Source organism: Crinia signifera, chromosome 5, assembly GCF_055691185.1.
Source record: "Crinia signifera chromosome 5, ASM5569118v1, whole genome shotgun sequence".
In the NCBI taxonomy this organism is placed as follows: domain Eukaryota; kingdom Metazoa; phylum Chordata; class Amphibia; order Anura; family Myobatrachidae; genus Crinia; species Crinia signifera.
The window spans coordinates 149919220-149941047 of record NC_139221.1 but is presented as its reverse complement, the minus strand read 5'-3'; the positions used below and the strand labels follow the sequence as shown (position 1 = coordinate 149941047).

The window sequence follows — 21828 nt, the reverse complement described above, 5'->3', positions numbered from 1 at the left end:
GTAACACTAGCTATCAATTCAATATTACAGGACTTTCATCAGGCTGCTTCCATCCTATGGAATGCCCTTCCACGATGAATGAGGCACTTATGTATTAAATAACTTCCCTTTCGGACCTACAAGCTATGCTATTACTTATGCCTGTCCTTGTGTTTCCCTCCTATATCCTTATAGATTGTAAGCTTGCAGTCTGTCTGTAGTTACCCAGTTTGTTTTATCACTGTCTACTATTGTAAAGCGCAACGGAAACTGCTGCGCTATATAAGAAACTGTAAATTAATGAAATATATAATACTGTACCTATCGCAGCTCCTCAGGCTCAGTCACTTTAGAGTCTAATCCGTTATTGCTCCCACCTCCTTGCTGCATAGGCAGGGCTTGGAGGGGAAGATTTCCCATGGATCCAGAGCATCTTATCACAGCATGCCCTGTGCGTAGCTGACATTTATAATACTTTTCTGAGACTCTTATGGCTGTGTTTGGTCAAATTACACAAACTTGTTGTTCGATTATCATGCAGTACAATATGATCACTATATAAAGTTTTATAAAAGTTTTGCATTGATTGGCCACAGATAACTAATCAATCTGTTACTGACAAATTCATTTTCTATTAAACGATTTTTGATAATTTCCAAATTGGCTTACCAGATCTGACTGTGTTAGGAGTATATTCTAAAGCTGGCCATACACACGCAGATTTGTCTGCAGATCTGTCTGGTTGGAATAAAAACATGGTTATGGATGACCGCAAATGACAGTTGACCAATTGCTTGGAAATGCTGGAGAACCACTCATCCACAACCATGTTTTTGTTCCAACCAGCCAGATCTTACTAGTGTATGGCCACCTTAAGTTTACGTATGGGGCATTAATCTTATAATTTTTGTTTTTACAGAGGATGTAGTTAAATTATTATTATTTTAGCTTCTAAAATACTATTTTTGTAATCATTTCCACTTTGGATGATTCTAAGGCTCTTTGTAGTCTGAACTTAATATCAGAGTAGTAATGAATAAGAGTAAATAAAAGTAAACAAGTTTGAAATGTTAACGAAGACTGGTAAGACACGTTTTTGTATCCTACTGAGCAACAACAAGAAATCGGTTTATTTGAATTGGATTTGCTTATCACGGGTTATAATCCTTTATATAGGTTCTTCTAAATATTGGCTTGTATGTATGTATGTATGTATGTATGTATGTATGTATGTGGGCTATATTTATTATTAAAATCTTCAAGCTGCACTTAAACAAACATCCTCCATATACACTCTGTCTGCTTGCCAAAAAATGTCCCAAAACCCCTTTGATAAGCAATCCAAACTCCCTCACATGGTACTCAGACTGTCAGTCACTAGCTTATCTACTGTGTAAAAATGACTTCACTATTGTTTAGCGCCAACAGAGGAATTAGAGAGTTTGTATAGTGTGGAATTAGGCGAATGGAGAATTTAAGCTATGAGGAGAGATTGAGCAATTTGGGACTATTTACACTAGAGAAGAGCTGTTTAAGGGGGGACATGCTCAACATGTACAAATATATCAAGGGCCAATATAAGGAACTGTCAAGCACCCTTTTTACTGCAAGAAAGGAATTAAGGGCACGAGTTTAGATTAGAAGAAAGAAGATTTTTTTCCATTAGAAGAAAAAAATAATTTTAGTCAGAGCAGTCAAAACTGTGGAACTCTCTTCCTGGAGAAGTGGTGTCGGCAGACACAATAAATATGTTTAAAATAAGGTTGGACAAACATTTATTGGTTGAAAACATCCAAGGGTATAAATAAGAATCATAATCTGTCTTTAAAAATATCAGAACATACTATATAACAAGTGATAAGCTATTAAATACTAGGTTGAACTCGATGGACGCAAGTCTTTATTCAGCCTTATCTACTATGTAACTATGGAATGCATCATAATGTTGTCCAACATAAGAGGTCTCATTCTGCAAAAGTCTACTCTTGACCAGTCCATGGCATAAAGTCAGAGTGGGCTGTAAAGATAAAGTGGCCAGTTGCCAACCACTACTTCAGTAGTTCATGAGCAGAGCGTTATTATCTTTGTTTACATTCTCAGAATTCTCCATAATGTAGTAGTGTAATACTCATACATTATCTATCAAACTTAGCAATCCTTTATCATTCTGAAATTACCATTTTAACTTAAATGCTTTTCCACCTGGAAGTGATTGGGTACAGTTACTGTGGCCACACTAAAGAGACATTTGTTTGATGGCTTTTAGATTTTGTTTAAAGTTTTTTTTTAATCTAATTTATTTTCTAGGACACAATAACCTGGACGTGGCAAGGTCCTGGAGCGTAAGTTTGTTTATTTTTTTAACAGTTACTGTATGTTGTGTTATGTGCTATGATGTGTTAATGCTGAGAAATCTTAATTTTTAATGAAATTGTTTTGCCATGGTGGAAGTTAGATCGCTAGTTTCCAGATTTGCAAGTCTTACAGCGCCAAGTTGCTGAAAGGACAATAAGGACCACTGCATAGAGTAAAATATATTGCACAATAATTGACTGTTTTCACCCAAAATTTGTGACTATGATGTATCTTGATTCCCTGTTAAAGAGAAATAGTAGCAGTTGAAACCTGACCCAAAAATATTACTTACCTGTAAATTGCATGATCCTGTTGAACTCCCGATATCTGGCCCACAACTAGCATTTGCCTGCTGACTCCTGCTGACTGCATATATGGAAAAAAACCCGGGTTGGTAAGAGCATGTTTTAGACCTTGAGAGCCACTTCCTTGCTCCTACTGACAGGGGATTTTTTTTTTTTGTTGAGTCAGTGTGTTGTGCAATGGCTGAGTAGTGAGCATAGCAGGTCTGCTGTTCTACTGGAGCCTAGGTAAGTCATCTGTTAGTTTTAGTTGAAGTTCCATCCTAAACCTTTTGGAATGGAGTTATTGTTTACCCTCTTGATCATGGGTCCTCAAACTGCGGCCCTCCAGATGTTGTGAAACTACAAATCCCAGCATGCCTTGCCACAGTTTTAACACTCCGTTATAGCAAAACTGTGCCAAGGCATGCTGGGATTTGTAGTTTCACAACATCTGGAGGGACGCAGTTTGAGGACCCATGCTCTTGATGCTATATGACCATTATGAAGTACTAGGTCACGGATTGCACTACAGTTACTGCTAGATTCATTTACGGTTATTAAAAATGTAAGATTTATTTGAGCCTCAAGGTGACTATTCAGGACCTCACTGGCCTTACATAGAAGTATTAAAGCACGGTTGGCCTCTGCTAATCTAGCTGCTGAAACCCTACAGTATAGTCATCATTTATGAACACAATTAGGGGACTCGAGAGGGGATTGGACATGATTTCGGGTTATGACCGTGGGAGACTGATGTACTTTTAAATCCATCATAGGATGTTTATTGTGTTGTAACCATTTAATTTATATTAGTCTGGATTGTTTTGTCATTGCAGAGGTAAATGTGACATTCTTATTATTTAAAATTTGATTCTCATATTTTGTCTTTTTAGGATGGAAATACTCTGGCTTTCTTTATGTCAATTTCACAATTACGTAGAAATTGAGGTAAGCAAGGCATTTTTATTGAAAGTATATACGAAATGACCTTGTTTATCAATATATAGAATGGATTTAGCCGTATTTCTGCCATAATGGGGTTTAAGCAGCCGCTTCAGATTTAAATGCAAGTCATTTGCAATTCTACCCGTATGGAGTGCCCAGAACTAAATACAGATATTTGCCCATACAGGATATTCATTTAATAACGGTCATCAGTACGTGTGTGCAATTACACCAGCTCTGTTTGAAAGCAAAAGTATTGCAGATTAAATGCAAATTTGATAATCCCATAATTTATGCCACTGCCTCCCAGCTACACCCATTAAGCCACACGTGGATCACTCTTACCCACTCTGTGTAATGTGCATACTCCGCTAAGGAGCCAGCGAAGTGATAAAGAACTGAGGGGTAGATGTATGAAGCAGTGATAAGGGAGGAGAAATGATAACGTGCTTATTAGTTTATCACCGGCCAGTCCGCTCCTGACTGTTAAATTACAGGCTGGGTTTAAAAAGGGACAGTTAGGAGCTGATTGTCCGGTGATAAAGTACCGGGCACTTTATCACTTCTCCTCCCTTACTACTACTTCATACATTTAGCCCTGAGTGATCCATCCGCAAAACCACCTTGTGTACAACTCTAAACAAACTCTGGAGTGTGTGTTAATTCTAATTCCATAGTGGTATGTTTCCTGAATATCAAAGATTTATGTAGTAGTGCATTTAGATCAGGAGTGGGGAACCTCAGGCCCGGGGGCCGTATGCGGCCCCCATAGCCGGTCTGAGTGGCCCACTTACCCGCCCGGTGGCATTGCCGGGAGTCAAGTACAGGGGAATTCTCGCAAGAGGTCGGCAGTTCTAGCGAGATTCCTCTTATTAATCAACAGCAGCTAGAGACTGTCAGTCCTATTCAGCGGCAACCGCCGGAGCATGGGACGGCTGCAGCAGGACAATTTGTAAGAGAAATTTTACATATGGCCCCCCTGATTTAGATAGAGGGAATTAAGCAGAATTGAAGATTATGGGAGCTCATTGCACTTAACATTATACAAGTGGCCAAATTAGTGGATACATTGTGGAATAGGTACGTTTTTGAAGTTTAATAGCTTATAGCACTAATATAATTTAGTATTGTTCCAAAAAAGCATTCATCATTACAGTGGCAATTTAATTTAGAACATACCATATATACTCGAGTATAAACCTACTTTTTCAGAACATTTTTTATGCTGAAAACCCCCCCCCCTCGGCTTATACTCGAGTGAGGGTCCCGCTTGAGTCAATAAGTTTTCCCGATTTTTTTTTTTTTTTTGTAAAATCAGGTGCCTCAGCTTATATTCGGTTCGACTTATACTCGAGTATATACGATAATTCAACATAATAGAATTAATTTTATAATTTTTTTTTCAATTTGATAACCATTACAGTATATGTACTGAGCAGTGGGAAAGTAGGTTAGCACAATATCCTTTAGTAATTTGTTGGGAAGCATTTTGCTGTTATTACAGAATGACAATGACATCCAATGAGTGAACCAATGATTTTAGTTCATTAGGGTTATAATATGATACCATAATTGTATAAATTATTCTCTTAGTCTGTGGCTGCTACTTTAATCGGCTCCAACGCTTTTCAATTGGGTTTGGGAAAGGGCTATTGCCTGGCCATTCTAGCAGTGCAATATCAATGTCCTGAAACCACTTTTTGCACTGCATAGAAATATGACAAGGCGCAGAGTCCTGCTGAAATATGAAAGTCTCATTCACGCAGAAGTGGTCACATGCTGACTGTATTATTTTAACGAAATAAATACATCACTGATGTATTTGCTGATATTTAAAGTTCCATTGAATGGACAAATATATCCCACAGCTTTTGCGGTCATTCATCCCCACAGCATAACACTGACTGGATGCTTCACACTAGGTGTTGCGAACTCAGGAAGCAATTCTTATGACCAATTATAATGTTTTTAGCACCTTCTAATGTTTTCTGTCTTTGTAGTAAACACCAGCATTCCTTGTTTATCTCTCAAAGTCTTCATCTAACAATCCTGGCACTGATATTTATACCACATTCACTTACAGTAAATCATTTTGATTTTCCTCAGATGTTTTTCTGTCACTCAAGCTTCTTCTATCACAGCACGGTTTTGTGGATCTTTTTCTACCTTTTACCAGTTTGGTTTTGATACCACAGTTTTAAAATTCTTCCTTTCGTTATGTTGCCACCTACTCTTCGGCTAATTTTGTTTTACCTTCTTCACATAAAGTAATTATCTTGTATCTCTCTCAAGGTGACCAAATCTTTTTACTTTGCTTGCCATCCTAAATAAATTACACCGCTTACTTCAACAAATTAAATAAAAACAAAAACATATAAACAGCTACCAACTTGGTTATAATCAAACAACTAAATAAGATGTTTTACTATCAATTCTTGTAGCAACCAATGTGAGCTTACTAATGTGAACACCTTATTGGATAGGTTTTTGTGGCACCTGATTGGCTCCAAGGACAACCACTTTTTCAATTATGAGTTGAAGAAATCTCCATATCTTTATTTAGCTATAACTTTTTATGCAATAAATAAAATGCATTGCTTTGAAATTAATTATTTTGTGAATAGAAATCAATTTCCGGTGATACAGTATATACCTTAACACCGATATCATGCAATTAAAGTTTCCAAAATGTTTGAGCAATTTTGGCCACTAATTTAAGTATGACCTGACAGGATTTAACCATTTGGATGAAGACATAGGGCCATATGTTCTAAGCTTCAAAAAGTGATAAAATGGAGTGTGATAAACAATCAGTCAATCAGCTCCTAACTGCCATGTCACAGGTTGTTTGAAAAATGTCAGGCAGGAGCTGATTTTTTTTATCACTCTCCTTTTTATCACTATTTGAAGCTTAGTACATCTGGCCTAGTATGTTAAAATAGGAAATTTGCAGATCTCTTTCTTTAAAAGCAATAAATGTTCATAAATATTTTTGCAATTTAAAAAAAGCGTTTAGGATTTTCACGCTTTGCTTAACACATGCAATGTGTAGATATGGTGAGTACGTAGGTGTATTGTTTATCAGGTGGCATAATTGTAACACCCTACAAAAGTTCTTAGGTAAGCTAAAATGAGCCTATACTCCAATTCAATGACAACATGTTAATATTGAGTTAAACGAGCAGCGCAGAAGAGAGGGGTTCTGCTATCCTGCATAAGAATGCAAACTACATTGTATTGACTCTACAGGAGTTTCACAGCAGCTGTGGTTATTCTGAATTGCTCAGCCCTTGGCTGAGTGCTCTCTTGCTTCTGTGAAAACATTTGCTCACTTACATCCCTCTTATCCACAATATACCACAATAGACTTTTACTAGCTGAACTAGTTTTAATATTGCACAGTTACAAAATAAACTACAAGGAAAAACAAACACCTGTCTTTAATGAGGTAATTATGACCAACAATAAAAAGTCAGTGATACTGTAGAGCTAAAATAAGTATATATAAAATATATCCATTTATTACTGATACTTTCTTATATAAAGTTTGTTTGCAAGTTTCAGTTCCACTTGGAATTCGGTTTCAAAATGTCCAGTAAAAGTGCTAATAATAATTATAAGATTCAGTTGCTTACATTTATTAAAATAGATCATGTACAGATGTGTATGCATACACCTATCCCCAAATTACACCGCCGTGCACAAACACTAATTCTAAGTACTTAGTGCTCTATAAATTGTGGAGAAAGTAGATACTAGGGTAAGACAGGTCTGATGAGTGACCCACACCACGCATTATGCCTAATCTGTGATTTTTATACCAATTCCATTGCTAGAAAATACTAATCCTTAGAACATTATTAGCAAAGTTAAAATTTTTAAATGAGTAAAAAGTATGCCATCTGCTTAAAAAGGCAAAGCTGATGCACTATATGCAGGAAATAGACCCTTTTTAGATTATGTTTATAATTTTAACATTTTATACAATTCTAGAAAAAAAATCATTCTGCTCATCACCCTTATATTAAACCACAGTATTCTAACCTTTATTGTAAGCTTTCCATAAGTCACTGGTCCCTGACAGGCGGTCAGGTGATTATTATAAGCTTCTTCACCACAACTTGATACCTACATTAGAAGAACTGTATATGATAAATCATAGACAATTCTTCCTATCCCTCATTACTGAATCGAACACTGCTTTGCTTTCCATGCTAAATAAAAAATACACACGAGTTCTCTGTCCATTGCATTGCTAAATTTTGATTTCGACCTGGACTTCTTCAAAGAAAGTGCTTATTTTTCGACCAGTCGATCCACATGTTTTTGTCAATGAGTTTTTTTAGTCCTTTTTCACTGATGCCAATTTGACAAATTCAGCATCAGCGAAAAAAAGACAAAAAAAAAAACTTGCCTGCAAGTGAATACTCCAATCTGTCATTTTTGGCTCGTTAAAAAAAAAAAGAGACTTCATTGAATAATCCCCTTTTATATTGAAACAACACTACAATTCACATGGATGGTATATAAAACAATCAGTAAACACACTTTTTAAAAGGACATTTACATAACAAAATAAACTGTATAGCATATAGAGCTGTATGATAAGCGCTGCGGAATATGTATGCGCTATATAAGAAACTGTTAATAAAAAATAAATAAATATGAATTCAAAACAGCAACTATTTTGCAGTCTGTAAGATACTTTGTACTATATTATGCATGGACACTTTGTAAGCAAAACATTTGGATACAAATATGTTAAACTGGCCATACACCTTGGAGCAACCAAATAACGCACTGGTTGGATATCTGGTAACGGGTAGGTGCAGATATCAATAGACCATTTGCTCCTAAAATGCCGGAAAGCTATTAAAGATGTCAATGATTTGCTCAATTGATTTATCCAGACGTTTAACATATGAAGCAGGTATTGCAAGCTGTTAATAAGCAGTGTTAGCCTCTAGAGTCGGACATAGTCATAAAAGCTCATGTTAGTATTTTTAACGTATATGTGTGTAGGAGTTGGGATCCTTTAAAGTGCATGTAATAGTCATTCACTAGCCCAAACTTTATCCCTTAATACTCCTTATAACATATTTTCTCACACCATCTTTAATAACAGCAGCAGCTGATTGGATATACAGAACACTCTGGGAAATTCAGCATCATAAACAGTCAAGTCACATTATTATGACCACCAGTTAATAGCCAGAGTAACCGCTGTGTGGGAATGGGATCATTGCATAGACAGCAACTACTGTAGGTCTTCAAGCATTAGGTCGACACCACTAGGTCGACCTGACTGAAGGTCAACATGGGTTAGGTCGACCTGACTGAAGGTCGACATGGGTTAGGTCGACAGGGTCATTAGATCGACATGGAGTTTTTCACTTTTTTTCATCAAGAATTTCAAAACAGTCAACATGGACACTGAAACGTAGCACCGCATCCCCCTCACTGCGCTCACCATGCTTCGGACACGGGATCTCGCTGACATAGAATTGCCTTGATTAATAATACATCTGTAATGTGTCATGTTATTTTTTATGACTGTTTCTTAAAATCAATCGATTGATTATGGCAGGTGCAAACCATCAGCTAAATACCTGAGGGCTATTTATAAGACTGACCCCTAAATACAGACGTATCTTCTCCTGAAGAAGCTGAGAAACCCCAGAGAAATAATAATGTCACTCGACTGTGTAGCTATTGAGTGGAATAGGGCAGAAGGGGATAATACTACAAGGTAACGCGGACTATCAACCTGTATTTTTTTTTTATCAACTTTTTATTGTAGCACCTGCTTATTCCATTGTATTTTACAATTGACAAACCTGGTTAATTAGAGAGAAGTGGGCACAACTTTCCAATCTATATTGAAAGAGTACAGTGGCTTAATACATGTGGAACAGTTCTACATATGCTGGGGTATATGATCATGCCACAGTTGGTCTGGGGTTATTGGGGTTGTTTGCATGTACTGTAGATAGAGAACTGATATGTGGGCTGCATAGATGTGAGGTGAACTAGAATAGTTTTATGTAGGCTATGTAGCTGGTTCTCGACCAAAGTGGATGACTGTCTGTAGAAGCTACGATTTAAGGTTGTAATTGAAATATGTTTAAACCCCAAACTACTCCATGTATATAGTGTGTAATATCCAGACACCAGATCTTCATGTACATATTGCATTTCCTTTTCACTCTGTAGTTTCTTCCAATCTATACTCCTTCTGAAGAAGAGAAAAAGAACCCTGCTCTATATGCAAACAACGTCAGACGTGTAATGGCCAAGTATGTACTGGAAACATTTCATTCTCTATATTGTTTATTTTGTGTATTGTTGTTCTACTAACACCTAGGGGGGAGGGGGGAGGGTATTGCCTGAAAACAAACATATTCCAAGGCACTCAATTTATTTATTTCAGGTTCCCTCGACAGATACATCTCATCCTTTATTTATATGGTTGTGTTGACTGGTATATTGTACAGTAGGAATGCTACTACTGTAGTTGGAGATTGCAGCCCCCTGGGAGAGTCTCATACTGGTAGTACACCCAGGGGCATAACTATAGCACCGCAGTCCCCACCACCGCGGGGGGGGGGGCGCTGTGCATGTGGGGGCGCCGGGGGCTGCGGTGCTATAGTTAAAACCCCCCCCAATCCCCCGCAGACTGTCACTTACCTATCGCGCTGGTCCCGGCGGCTCCGTTCTTCTGCTGAGGACCACCACAAAATGGCCGCCCCCATATAGCACACAGTTCTCTGAAACTGTCTGCTGTATGGGGGCGGCCATTTTCTGGTGGTCCTCAGCAGAAGAATGGAGCCGCCGGGACCAGCGCGATAGGTAAGGCTGTGGGGGATTGAGGGGGGGGGTTGCATGGGCGGCAGGGTGGCGGGGTAGGGGTGCTCGGTGGGGCGGCGATGGGGGGGGGCGTAGCCACTGAGTACACCCTGCTCCCCATACATCACACAATTTTCTAACACTTTCAGGTTCTTTACGATGGAAACAAGCAAGAAAAAAGCAGCGCTGTACCTTTAAAAACTTTTGAGAGAATTGGATGATCTGTACAACAAATTTAATGGTAGTAATTTCACTAAAACATAGAATATAGAAGATCTGTACAATTATTAAAACAGCGGATGATCCCACTTCCACACTAGCAGCACTATAAGGGAGAGTCCGTTCCTATTGATGCCAGACAGTATTGATTTAGAACAGGATAATTACCACTCCTGGTGAAGCAGTGTCAGAGTGTCCAAGTGGTCGGCCCAAGGTTGGCACAAATCACCGGTCCACTGGAATGACTTTGGAGTCCCAATAGTGCCAAAGGGAAAGGAGGGTTTTAATAAAGATGTTGAAGATGGCCCTGAAGATGTTTGGGCAGGGTAAATGCTGATGGCTGTATCCTGAAGGCTGGTCCAGACTACGATCCTAGTGCGGATGGTGGAGAGTGGGACTGGCACGTCCTGACGCGTTTCGCTGCGCCTGGCAGCTTTATCAAAGGTATGGTGCCAGTGAAGCATGGTTCAGTATAAATACCCTTCATTAATGAGGTCACATGACCTGACAAACACACATAGATCATTTAATTAATTGTAACTTTCATAAAAATAATAATGTTTGTCAGGTCATGTGACCTCATAAATGAAGGGTATTGATACTGAACCACGCCTCACTGGCACCATACCTTTGATAAAGCTGCCAGGCGCAGCGAAACAGACGTGCCAGTCCCACTCTCCACCATCCGCACTAGGATCGTAGTCCGGACCAGCCTTCAGGATACAGCCATCAGCATTTACCCTGCCCAAACATCTTCAGGGCCATCTTCAACATCTTTATTAAAACTCTCCTTTCCCTTTGGCCCTATTGGGACTCCAAAGTCATTCCAGTGGACCGGTAATTTGTGCCAACCTTGGGCCGACCACTTGGACACTCTGAGACTGCTACACCAGGAGTGGTAATTATCCTGTTCAAATCAATACTGTCTGGCATCAATAGGAACGGACTCTCCATTATAGTGCTGCTAGTGTGGAAGTGGGATCATCCGCTACTGTTTTAATAATTGTACAATTCTTATATATTCTATGTTTTAGTGAAATTACTACCATTAAATTTGTTGTACAGATCATCCAATTCTCTCAAAAGTTTTTAAAGGTACAGCGCTGCTTTTTTCTTGCTTGTTTTTCTATGTTATAACCCACAGGAGTAACTAACCTGTTTTTAGCAGCAGCTAGGAGACCACTCATTTCAAGCGCCCTTTGGTCCCAACCTTGGTTGTTCCCTACCCTCTTTACGAGTGAAATAAACAGGGAGCTTTTTTCACCTTTTAAGCCTTTCAATTTAAAATACAGCTCTTTTCATACATCTATCCTCAAATTGAGGCAAATAGCCTCGTTATCAAGTTATGGAAATTACTACTTAGCTGCACTAAAACGCTAATCCTGTTTCTTAATACTTTGCAAGTGAACAAAGTTGCAAAATTGAGGAAAAAGCACATAGCACAGGACTCACACCACAACCTTTGCGCCATATGGGCAAATGAGTGTGTAAGGACACATTTGTATATTTATGGACAAAATTATTTTAAAAAGCAACAAGGTTAATCGTGTGTATAATAAAATTACTTATTTCAATTTGCAATTTAAAAATAAAATACTGCTTTGATTATTTCAAGACCACCAGGCAGTTCATGTGTTATCATCCACGCACATATTATTTAAGCTCTCCATTGCTCACAATAAGGTATTTACATTTTTTCCAAAAAATATTGTAAGGTAACTACAAGTTAAAACTAACTCCTTACTTTATACTACTCAACATTGTAAATTTAGAATGTTTATTGTAACTCTTCCATATTCCAAGAAACCTTCATACTTTACATCTATCTCCCTGATAAATGTAAAGTCACAAAATATACCTTAAAACACCTGGGTAGGCCTGCGTTTTTTCAGACAGTCCCTGAAAATAGCCTGTTACCACCACCAAATGGGGACTTCCTGTCTATCAAAGAGATTGCATTAAGATATTTTAGCTATTTTTTTTGCTATTTGGCCTCTTGCATGTGCTCTGGTCCGTACCGATGTGTAGTCATTCGATAATCTATAGAATTGTGAATTTGCACAAATAACCCCTTAAGTCAGGTTTGTTAGTATATGCATTTAATATGATAATTTGCCTCTTCGATACAAAGGTTTGCAGCGCCTATTATTATCTGTTGATAGAATGATATAGCAGGGTAATCACCCTTCTTTCAGAATCCAGATCCATTCAAATTAAAAGGCTAAATATTGATTTTACAATTACGATTTGTTAGTTATGTTTCATATCTAGTAGGGCATGTGGATTGGATTATTTGGCAGTATTCTGTTTTGTCATTTCAAAATTATGATCCCTACTGAATAGGTAACAGAGCAAAAACAACTCTTGACTTTGGTGCCCTGTTAAGTATTAGTTCTATGTGAGTTCATTTATTATACAACCTGCAAGAAAATACATATTTTAGCTATTAAATTACATGACAGAACAGTGGTTGTCACTGCAATGCTTCCGTTTCTGATTTTGTTGTGCTCTTCCAACTTTGTGTTGCATTGTTTAACTGACTTATGCCAAAGCACAGTTGATAACCTTACAATGAGTGAGCTGTATGTAATCACTAGCTGGGTCTGAATAAATAATGTGTACACAGACTTTACCTTCTACTTGTGCCAGGATGTAATGTAACTCAATCACTCCTTCATTCCCGCAAATCATTCACTGCTTAGCAGAGGTTTTACTTTAGATGTTCAATTAGCCGATACTGGGCCGATAGTATAGTGTATTCTAAAATATATTTTTAAAAAATTTTTTTTTGCTGTTGGGAGGACATTTATGAAATTTGTTCTATAGATAACTGGTGTAAACTGTAGCAACTTAAAATGGTTTTCATAATCATTCTTCTTTGCCATTATGTTTTATTTATTAAGTGCCATTTATGCATCTCTGTACATGGCATAGATGTAAACAACAACACAAGTGAGGGGATGGGGAATTTATTTATTTTATGGAGACCCATTCCAGAATGCTTAACACATTAGGTGTTCCCACAAATGATATATACCCCTGAATAGTTTTTCTAAAAATTAATCTGTCTTGAATGATCAATATATTATAGAACACTGAGTGTTCTGCACAATACATGTACAGTACTATGCACTGTTATCAACAAGTGGCGCTCACAGACTTGCAAACTCAGCAATATTTTGAAGCAAATAAATACATTGGTTGGTACAGTGTGTTTCAATAATTTATCACAGATTACATCCACACACAAATGTTATTGTATATTAAATATGAATGCTCTTTTATTCAAGTTTACAAATAAAATAATGTTATGTTTTCATGAAATTTCCTCGTAAAGAGCCTTGGATGTGTCTGTCACAGACTACACATTTGAAGATTGCCAGTTGGCATTGGCTGAGGGACAGCTCCGCCTCCCCTCAGATACATCCCTCTTGGAGTTTGCAAGACTTGTTAGAAGTTTGGGGTAAGTAACATATAGTCTCCTCAGTTCCTGCAGTTGCATATACTGTATGTAGCGCGTGTATGTATGTATGTATGTATGTATGTTCGTATATATGTAGTAACTAAGAACATACAGGTTGAGTATCCCGTATCCAAAATGCTCGGGACCAGGAGAATTTTGGATAACGGATTATTCCGTATTTCGGAATATTTTAATATTTCAATGATGTATTTTGAAGTATCTTGCATTTATGCTGTATAAACACATAATATACACACAAATATATTTTATTACCACATAAAATACACACAAACATATTTTAATTGTTCAAAAAACAAGGTTTCAAAACGTGAAACAAAATGTGTGTACTATCTCAGCACTGAATTTGAATGCCAAGCAATCATTGTCTTGCACATATATAGTGCCAGTTACATATCATGTCCCCAGTGATGCTGTTACATATGTCCCCAGTGAGTTTTTAGCAAAAAAAAAATTTTTTTTCACTTTCTGGAATGTCCGTATTTCGGAATAATTCGGATAACGGATATTCGGATACGGGATACTCGACCTGTATTCGGTACTCAAGGGACTTGTACTAATGTATAACTAACAACCACACTGTCAAAGCATAAACGTGTGACATCATGGTTGTTATACACCAGTACAAGTCCATTGAGTGCCACCTATGTTTTTAGTTGCTGCGTGTTCTCTTTGAGAAGGCTCTATGCTGGAGTGCCAGACGGGCCAATATGCTTGTGTTACTTTAAGTCACTCCACAAACTCTTTAATCATTTAAGAGTTTAGGATTGATAGTTTACATTTATTTAAAATTTTAAATTTGCATTGTTTTTGCTGGTTGTCTTTTACCTGCCCAGCAAGACCTGGTAGCCAGGTATTTTTTTAATTCCACAATAGTAATAAATAATTAGCCTTTTTTTTTCAAGATTTATTTCTATTTATTTAATGACGCTTTCTCCAATGTATTTTAATTGTCACGTGTATTTCTATTTATTTATTTACAGTTTCTTATATAGCGCAGCATATGTGATTTACAATTGACTACCTTTGCCTATAAACATGGTATGTCCATTGAAATGAATGCAAATATCACTGGTTCGCAGGAGATATCTTGTGCCTTAAACCTATCAGCCTATTTTGATACAAATTGCCATTTCTGTATTTACTCTGCCTTAAGGGGTTATGAATGTGCCGCCGCTATTTCCGATGGGGGAAATAGCGGTGGCTGCCTATTCAATGCTCTCTTTAGCGACAGCATTGATACAGGATCATGGCAGAACTGGCCCAACTTTAGACGCGATCCCAGCCGCAGATTGGTAAACCAGACAGTTTTCGCGGCCATGCCCCCTTTGCACCGATTGGCAGGTTGGACACTGAATCCCGCCCGCCGTTCAGCTGTCGGGCTGACCGCAAACGGGCTAGGATCACGGCTGTCGGCAGGGACCGACAGCCGTGATCCTAAATTGAATACCCCCCTTATTATCTCTTATGATTTCTGTAGTTGTGAGATGTAGGCAATTTCCATTTTTTTCACCCTTAGCATACAGGATACTTAGGGGTTGTTAAATATGGGATTCTGACTGTCGCAATCCTGGGCCACTTACGTTTCATCCAACAGTAACTCGACAATCGGAATTCAATGTTCCGGATGTCGAGTGTTGGAAAGTCTGTGGATCAAAGATTTTCGAAAAACATAAATTTTACACTTTTTGTCATGTTTGCATGAACACTATACAGTAGATCACTGAGGGCTAAACTTTTACTTATTTAAGTAACTTTGTTGTCTATCATCCTAACAAATTTTCATGAAAATCTGAGATGGCCATGTTGAAAAGTTACTTTTTTTTTGTGATGATTTGGCATGAATTGATTAACTTGTAAGGCAAAACGTGTATCATTATAGTGTATACAGATGGAGCGCACCATTCACAGCGAATGGGACAGATGTGCATGTGAGATGCTTGTGCATCCCCGTCTCCGCAAATGGCGCACAGTGTCATTTTAATGCAGACTGGCCACATCCTACATGTTTCAGGCTGCACTGTCATATTAGGTTGCAATCCAGAGCATAAGATAGAGGGTCAAAGCACAATCGTTATGGTTTATTAGGTTTTGCTGCTTGCAGTATCATATTATTAGTGTCATGACACATGAAGGAGAAAGACTGCAAGACTTTCACCAGAATGGTTACTGAAGTTTTTTCAGATTTATCATAGGTAAACACATTATCTATATACTGTATATGTCTAGTGTATGTCACTGAAACACTGCCATCTGTTGGCAGCAAGTGAAACTACATCTCTTTTTCTCTCCGAGGCAAGCAGCACTCACCAGGCTGTTTGAAACATAACAGTGGGAATGTATTCGTGCCCCTGCATTTCATGTAAACAATTCTTGGAGTTTATCTGCAGCAATATTTTCTCTGTAACCTGCTGCATACAACTACACCAAACATTATAACTAAATAATTAATTAGACACAAAAATTTGCCATTAGTATAGACACCCAGTGGAGGGGGCGGCGTAACAATTAAATCGGCCCCACTGAGTTTAATTACAGCTGATAATGCTAATTTTTTTCCATACTGTGAATGTCGTACTGAATGAGACTGTAGTGGTAGTAAGAGATTAAAACGAAATTGCCTGATTTCTTCCCTTTTTAGATGTGTTGACAGTAGAAATAAACTAACCATTAATAACCATGTAAAATTTAAACATTCCTTATGAGTGTCACTGAAAAAAAAAAAAAAAAAAAGGAAAACCTCTTCTTGTCTCCTGTATGCTACAATCTTTGTGTAAGTGTCACCAGCAACTATAGTATTCAAAGGTATCTTCTGCATATAATATATATAAATTGCTCCAGGCATTCCAGAGTTATCCTGGAACATACATATACACCTACATATACACCAAACTTGGTGAACATATGACTTACAGTCTGGGGAAAAAATACTATAGGGGAAGGACACCCCTAGCACCCCCGTGGGATTCCCGGGGGCCCAAAAACGGGTCTGGCCACTATACAGTGTGGGTCAGGGAAGCAAAATATGGCAAAGTTGCTTAATTTAGAGCGGGGACAGGACAGATGATTGGGTGCAGATTAGGTCCACTATCTTGACACAATCTTGACACCTCCGGGGGGCCAACAAGTGGTCCGGCCAATTCACAAAATGGGTCAGGGATGCAAAATATGGCAGAGTTACATAATATAAGGGGGGTAGTGGACATGGGGTTTAAGAAAAAAAACCTGTGGTCAAATCTGGGAGCCCACCCCCAACAGATACTTTATATGCCGGTAACACCATTGGCATGGCGAGTAGTCAAGCTTAAACAAAAGAAGGATAAAGTTCAAGTGATTCTAATTGCACAACCAAACCCCAGCAAGCCAGGTACCTCAACTAGTTCTAAATAAATTGGTAACATGTAAATCATTTAATATCAGACATCCCAGTTGGAGCACCTTTAGCAGAGTAGTAATATCTGTGCAAATCGATGTGTGTGTTTTTTTTCTTTCAAGGATGGAAAAAGGGATACTTTCTCTTTGTTTTTAATAGATGGGATGAATTCTAATTGCTTTGTAATGCACAAAAAAAAAATAGGAAAGCGTGTTGAACATGAGTTTCATTAGTTTTAAGAATACGCACACAGTAATGCCGCCCATACACGTCCCGATACGGGCGTGCGTTCCGTGCTTAACTAGCACGGATCACATTGCATTGCATTGCCTGTGCATGCGTTGTGCATGCAATGCGATGCAATGTGATAAAAAAACAAAGTACAAAAAGTATGTGCAAGCACATACTTTTTGTACTGTGCGATGAGGTGCCGCGGGAGCGAGCACCTCAAAGCACACATCGTACAGCCCGCATTGCAGCGTGTATGGGCTGCTTAAGAGCTGATGTTTTGAGCAGATCTGTTGGACTGGACACAAACTTGAATTGCACAGCTTACCAAAGAGCAGAGTTAAGCCAGGAACACACTATCCATTTTTCGTGCCGATAATCCTGATCGGCCAGATAATAGAATAATTTGCATGTGGGAGCATTAGAGTGTTTGGAGCCGATCGGGAGTATGATGCAGTGTGGGCATCACAGACTATAACATTTCCAACCTCCTGATTTTGTTGTAGAAACAAAAAAGCAGTACGCAACGAGGAAGACATGTTGTCTATCATCCTAACAAATTTTCATGAAAATCTGAGATGGCCATGTTGAAAAGTTACTTTTTTTTTGTGATGATTTGGCATGAATTGATTAACTTGTAAGGCAAAACGTGTATCATTATAGTGTATACAGATGGAGCGCACCATTCACAGCGAATGGGACAGATGTGCATGTGAGATGCTTGTGCATCCCCGTCTCCGCAAATGGCGCACAGTGTCATTTTAATGCAGACTGGCCACATCCTACATGTTTCAGGCTGCACTGTCATATTAGGTTGCAATCCAGAGCATAAGATAGAGGGTCAAAGCACAATCGTTATGGTTTATTAGGTTTTGCTGCTTGCAGTATCATATTATTAGTGTCATGACACATGAAGGAGAAAGACTGCAAGACTTTCACCAGAATGGTTACTGAAGTTTTTTCAGATTTATCATAGGTAAACACATTATCTATATACTGTATATGTCTAGTGTATGTCACTGAAACACTGCCATCTGTTGGCAGCAAGTGAAACTACATCTCTTTTTCTCTCCGAGGCAAGCAGCACTCACCAGGCTGTTTGAAACATAACAGTGGGAATGTATTCGTGCCCCTGCATTTCATGTAAACAATTCTTGGAGTTTATCTGCAGCAATATTTTCTCTGTAACCTGCTGCATACAACTACACCAAACATTATAACTAAATAATTAATTAGACACAAAAATTTGCCATTAGTATAGACACCCAGTGGAGGGGGCGGCGTAACAATTAAATCGGCCCCACTGAGTTTAATTACAGCTGATAATGCTAATTTTTTTCCATACTGTGAATGTCGTACTGAATGAGACTGTAGTGGTAGTAAGAGATTAAAACGAAATTGCCTGATTTCTTCCCTTTTTAGATGTGTTGACAGTAGAAATAAACTAACCATTAATAACCATGTAAAATTTAAACATTCCTTATGAGTGTCACTGAAAAAAAAAAAAAAAAAAAGGAAAACCTCTTCTTGTCTCCTGTATGCTACAATCTTTGTGTAAGTGTCACCAGCAACTATAGTATTCAAAGGTATCTTCTGCATATAATATATATAAATTGCTCCAGGCATTCCAGAGTTATCCTGGAACATACATATACACCTACATATACACCAAACTTGGTGAACATATGACTTACAGTCTGGGGAAAAAATACTATAGGGGAAGGACACCCCTAGCACCCCCGTGGGATTCCCGGGGGCCCAAAAACGGGTCTGGCCACTATACAGTGTGGGTCAGGGAAGCAAAATATGGCAAAGTTGCTTAATTTAGAGCGGGGACAGGACAGATGATTGGGTGCAGATTAGGTCCACTATCTTGACACAATCTTGACACCTCCGGGGGGCCAAGAAGTGGTCCGGCCAATTCACAAAATGGGTCAGGGATGCAAAATATGGCAGAGTTACATAATATAAGGGGGGTAGTGGACATGGGGTTTAAGAAAAAAAACCTGTGGTCAAATCTGGGAGCCCACCCCCAACAGATACTTTATATGCCGGTAACACCATTGGCATGGCGAGTAGTCAAGCTTAAACAAAAGAAGGATAAAGTTCAAGTGATTCTAATTGCACAACCAAACCCCAGCAAGCCAGGTACCTCAACTAGTTCTAAATAAATTGGTAACATGTAAATCATTTAATATCAGACATCCCAGTTGGAGCACCTTTAGCAGAGTAGTAATATCTGTGCAAATCGATGTGTGTGTTTTTTTTCTTTCAAGGATGGAAAAAGGGATACTTTCTCTTTGTTTTTAATAGATGGGATGAATTCTAATTGCTTTGTAATGCACAAAAAAAAAATAGGAAAGCGTGTTGAACATGAGTTTCATTAGTTTTAAGAATACGCACACAGTAATGCCGCCCATACACGTCCCGATACGGGCGTGCGTTCCGTGCTTAACTAGCACGGATCACATTGCATTGCAGTGCCTGTGCATGCGTTGTGCATGCAATGCAATGCGATGCAATGTGATAAAAAAACAAAGTACAAAAAGTATGTGCAAGCACATACTTTTTGTACTGTGCGATGAGGTGCCGCGGGAGCGAGCACCTCAAAGCACACATCGTACAGCCCGCATTGCAGCGTGTATGGGCTGCTTAAGAGCTGATGTTTTGAGCAGATCTGTTGGACTGGACACAAACTTGAATTGCACAGCTTACCAAAGAGCAGAGTTAAGCCAGGAACACACTATCCATTTTTCATGCCGATAATCCTGATCGGCCAGATAATAGAATAATTTGCATGTGGGAGCATTAGAGTGTTTGGAGCCGATCGGGAGTATGATGCAGTGTGGGCATCACCGACTATAACATTTCCAACCTCCTGATTTTGTTGTAGAAACAAAAAAGCAGTACGCAACGAGGAAGACATGGCTCATATGTATTGGTGTGTGCCGATCCGATAATTGCTCCTTCAGATCGGTACACACTGTTGGATAGTGTGTAACAGCACATGCTTATTGTATGACGATTGCACTAATTGATTACCTAAATATTTAATCCAAGAAGCACAAAATCTGTTTGGATCTTTTTTATAAATGTAAAAATAGACATAATAGAATTAGAAAAAGTCCAAAGGCGAGCAACAAAGCTTATTAGGGGAATGGAGAATTTAAGCTACGGGGAGAGATTAAGCAATTTGGGACTATTTACATTAGAAAAGAGACGTTTAAGGGGGGACATGCTCAACATGTACAAGTATATCAAGGGCCAATATAAGGAACTGTCACACACCCTCTTTTCTACTAGAAAGGAATTTAGGACGCGAGGGCATGAGTATAGATTAGAAGAAAAAAGATTTCATTCAGCTAGTAGAAAGAATTTCTTTACGGTCAGAACAGTCAAACTCTGGAACTCTCTTCCCAGAGAGGTGGTAACGGCTGGCTCATTAAATGCGTTCAAGGCAAAGTTGGACAAACATTTACTGGAGAAAAACATCCATGGGTACAAATAAGAAATATAATTTGTCTGTAAAATACCAGAACCTACCAAATCAGCAATGGATATCTATACCAGGTTGAACTAGATGGACGCAAGTCTTTTTTCAGCCTTACCTACTATGTAACTATGTAACTATGTAAAAGATTTACTCTGATCCATTTTTATGGATTAATTGGCAAGTCCATGATAAAAGAAAAAAGAAAACCGTGCCCTTATTAATAATTTTGTTTTGTTCACAGTTTAAAACCAGAAAAACTTGAGAGAGAATTAAGTCAGTTCTCTGAACGTGCTAGAAAAAGGAAAGGAGAAATGATAAACCTAAAGGAGTTTGCAGAGTACTTGTCTGTTCCAGTAACAGAGAAATTAGAGGACCTGTTTGCCTTATTTGATGAGGTTTGTTTCCAACTGTTTTATTATTTTTCTTTTTAGACCTGTTCGTTTATGATGGAGCATTTTAGTCATTTGTAAATTAAATTAAATCTTTATTATAACCTAAATGCGAATCAATATTTATGGCGGTAGCTACAGTAATATTTAATGTATCCACTAGTTTCCAGCAAAGCCATACATTGTATTCACATGAATATTGATTCAGACCACAAAACAGCAGTATGTGTTGTAGC

The 21828-nt window shown here is 38.3% G+C and overlaps 1 protein-coding gene across 1 annotated transcript in view; it reads left to right on the top strand.

Moving 5' to 3' along the window:
• The window catches only part of LPCAT1 (lysophosphatidylcholine acyltransferase 1), a 121631-nt gene that overhangs the window by 92525 nt on the left and 7278 nt on the right, over window positions 1–21828 (top strand). Inside the window, exons 7-11 of the mRNA XM_083188115.1 lie at window positions 2287–2321; window positions 3512–3566; window positions 9777–9859; window positions 13966–14091; window positions 21445–21598. Coding sequence (XP_083044241.1) covers window positions 2287–2321; window positions 3512–3566; window positions 9777–9859; window positions 13966–14091; window positions 21445–21598 — 453 coding nt within the window. The remainder of the gene's footprint in view (window positions 1–2286; window positions 2322–3511; window positions 3567–9776; window positions 9860–13965; window positions 14092–21444; window positions 21599–21828) is intronic.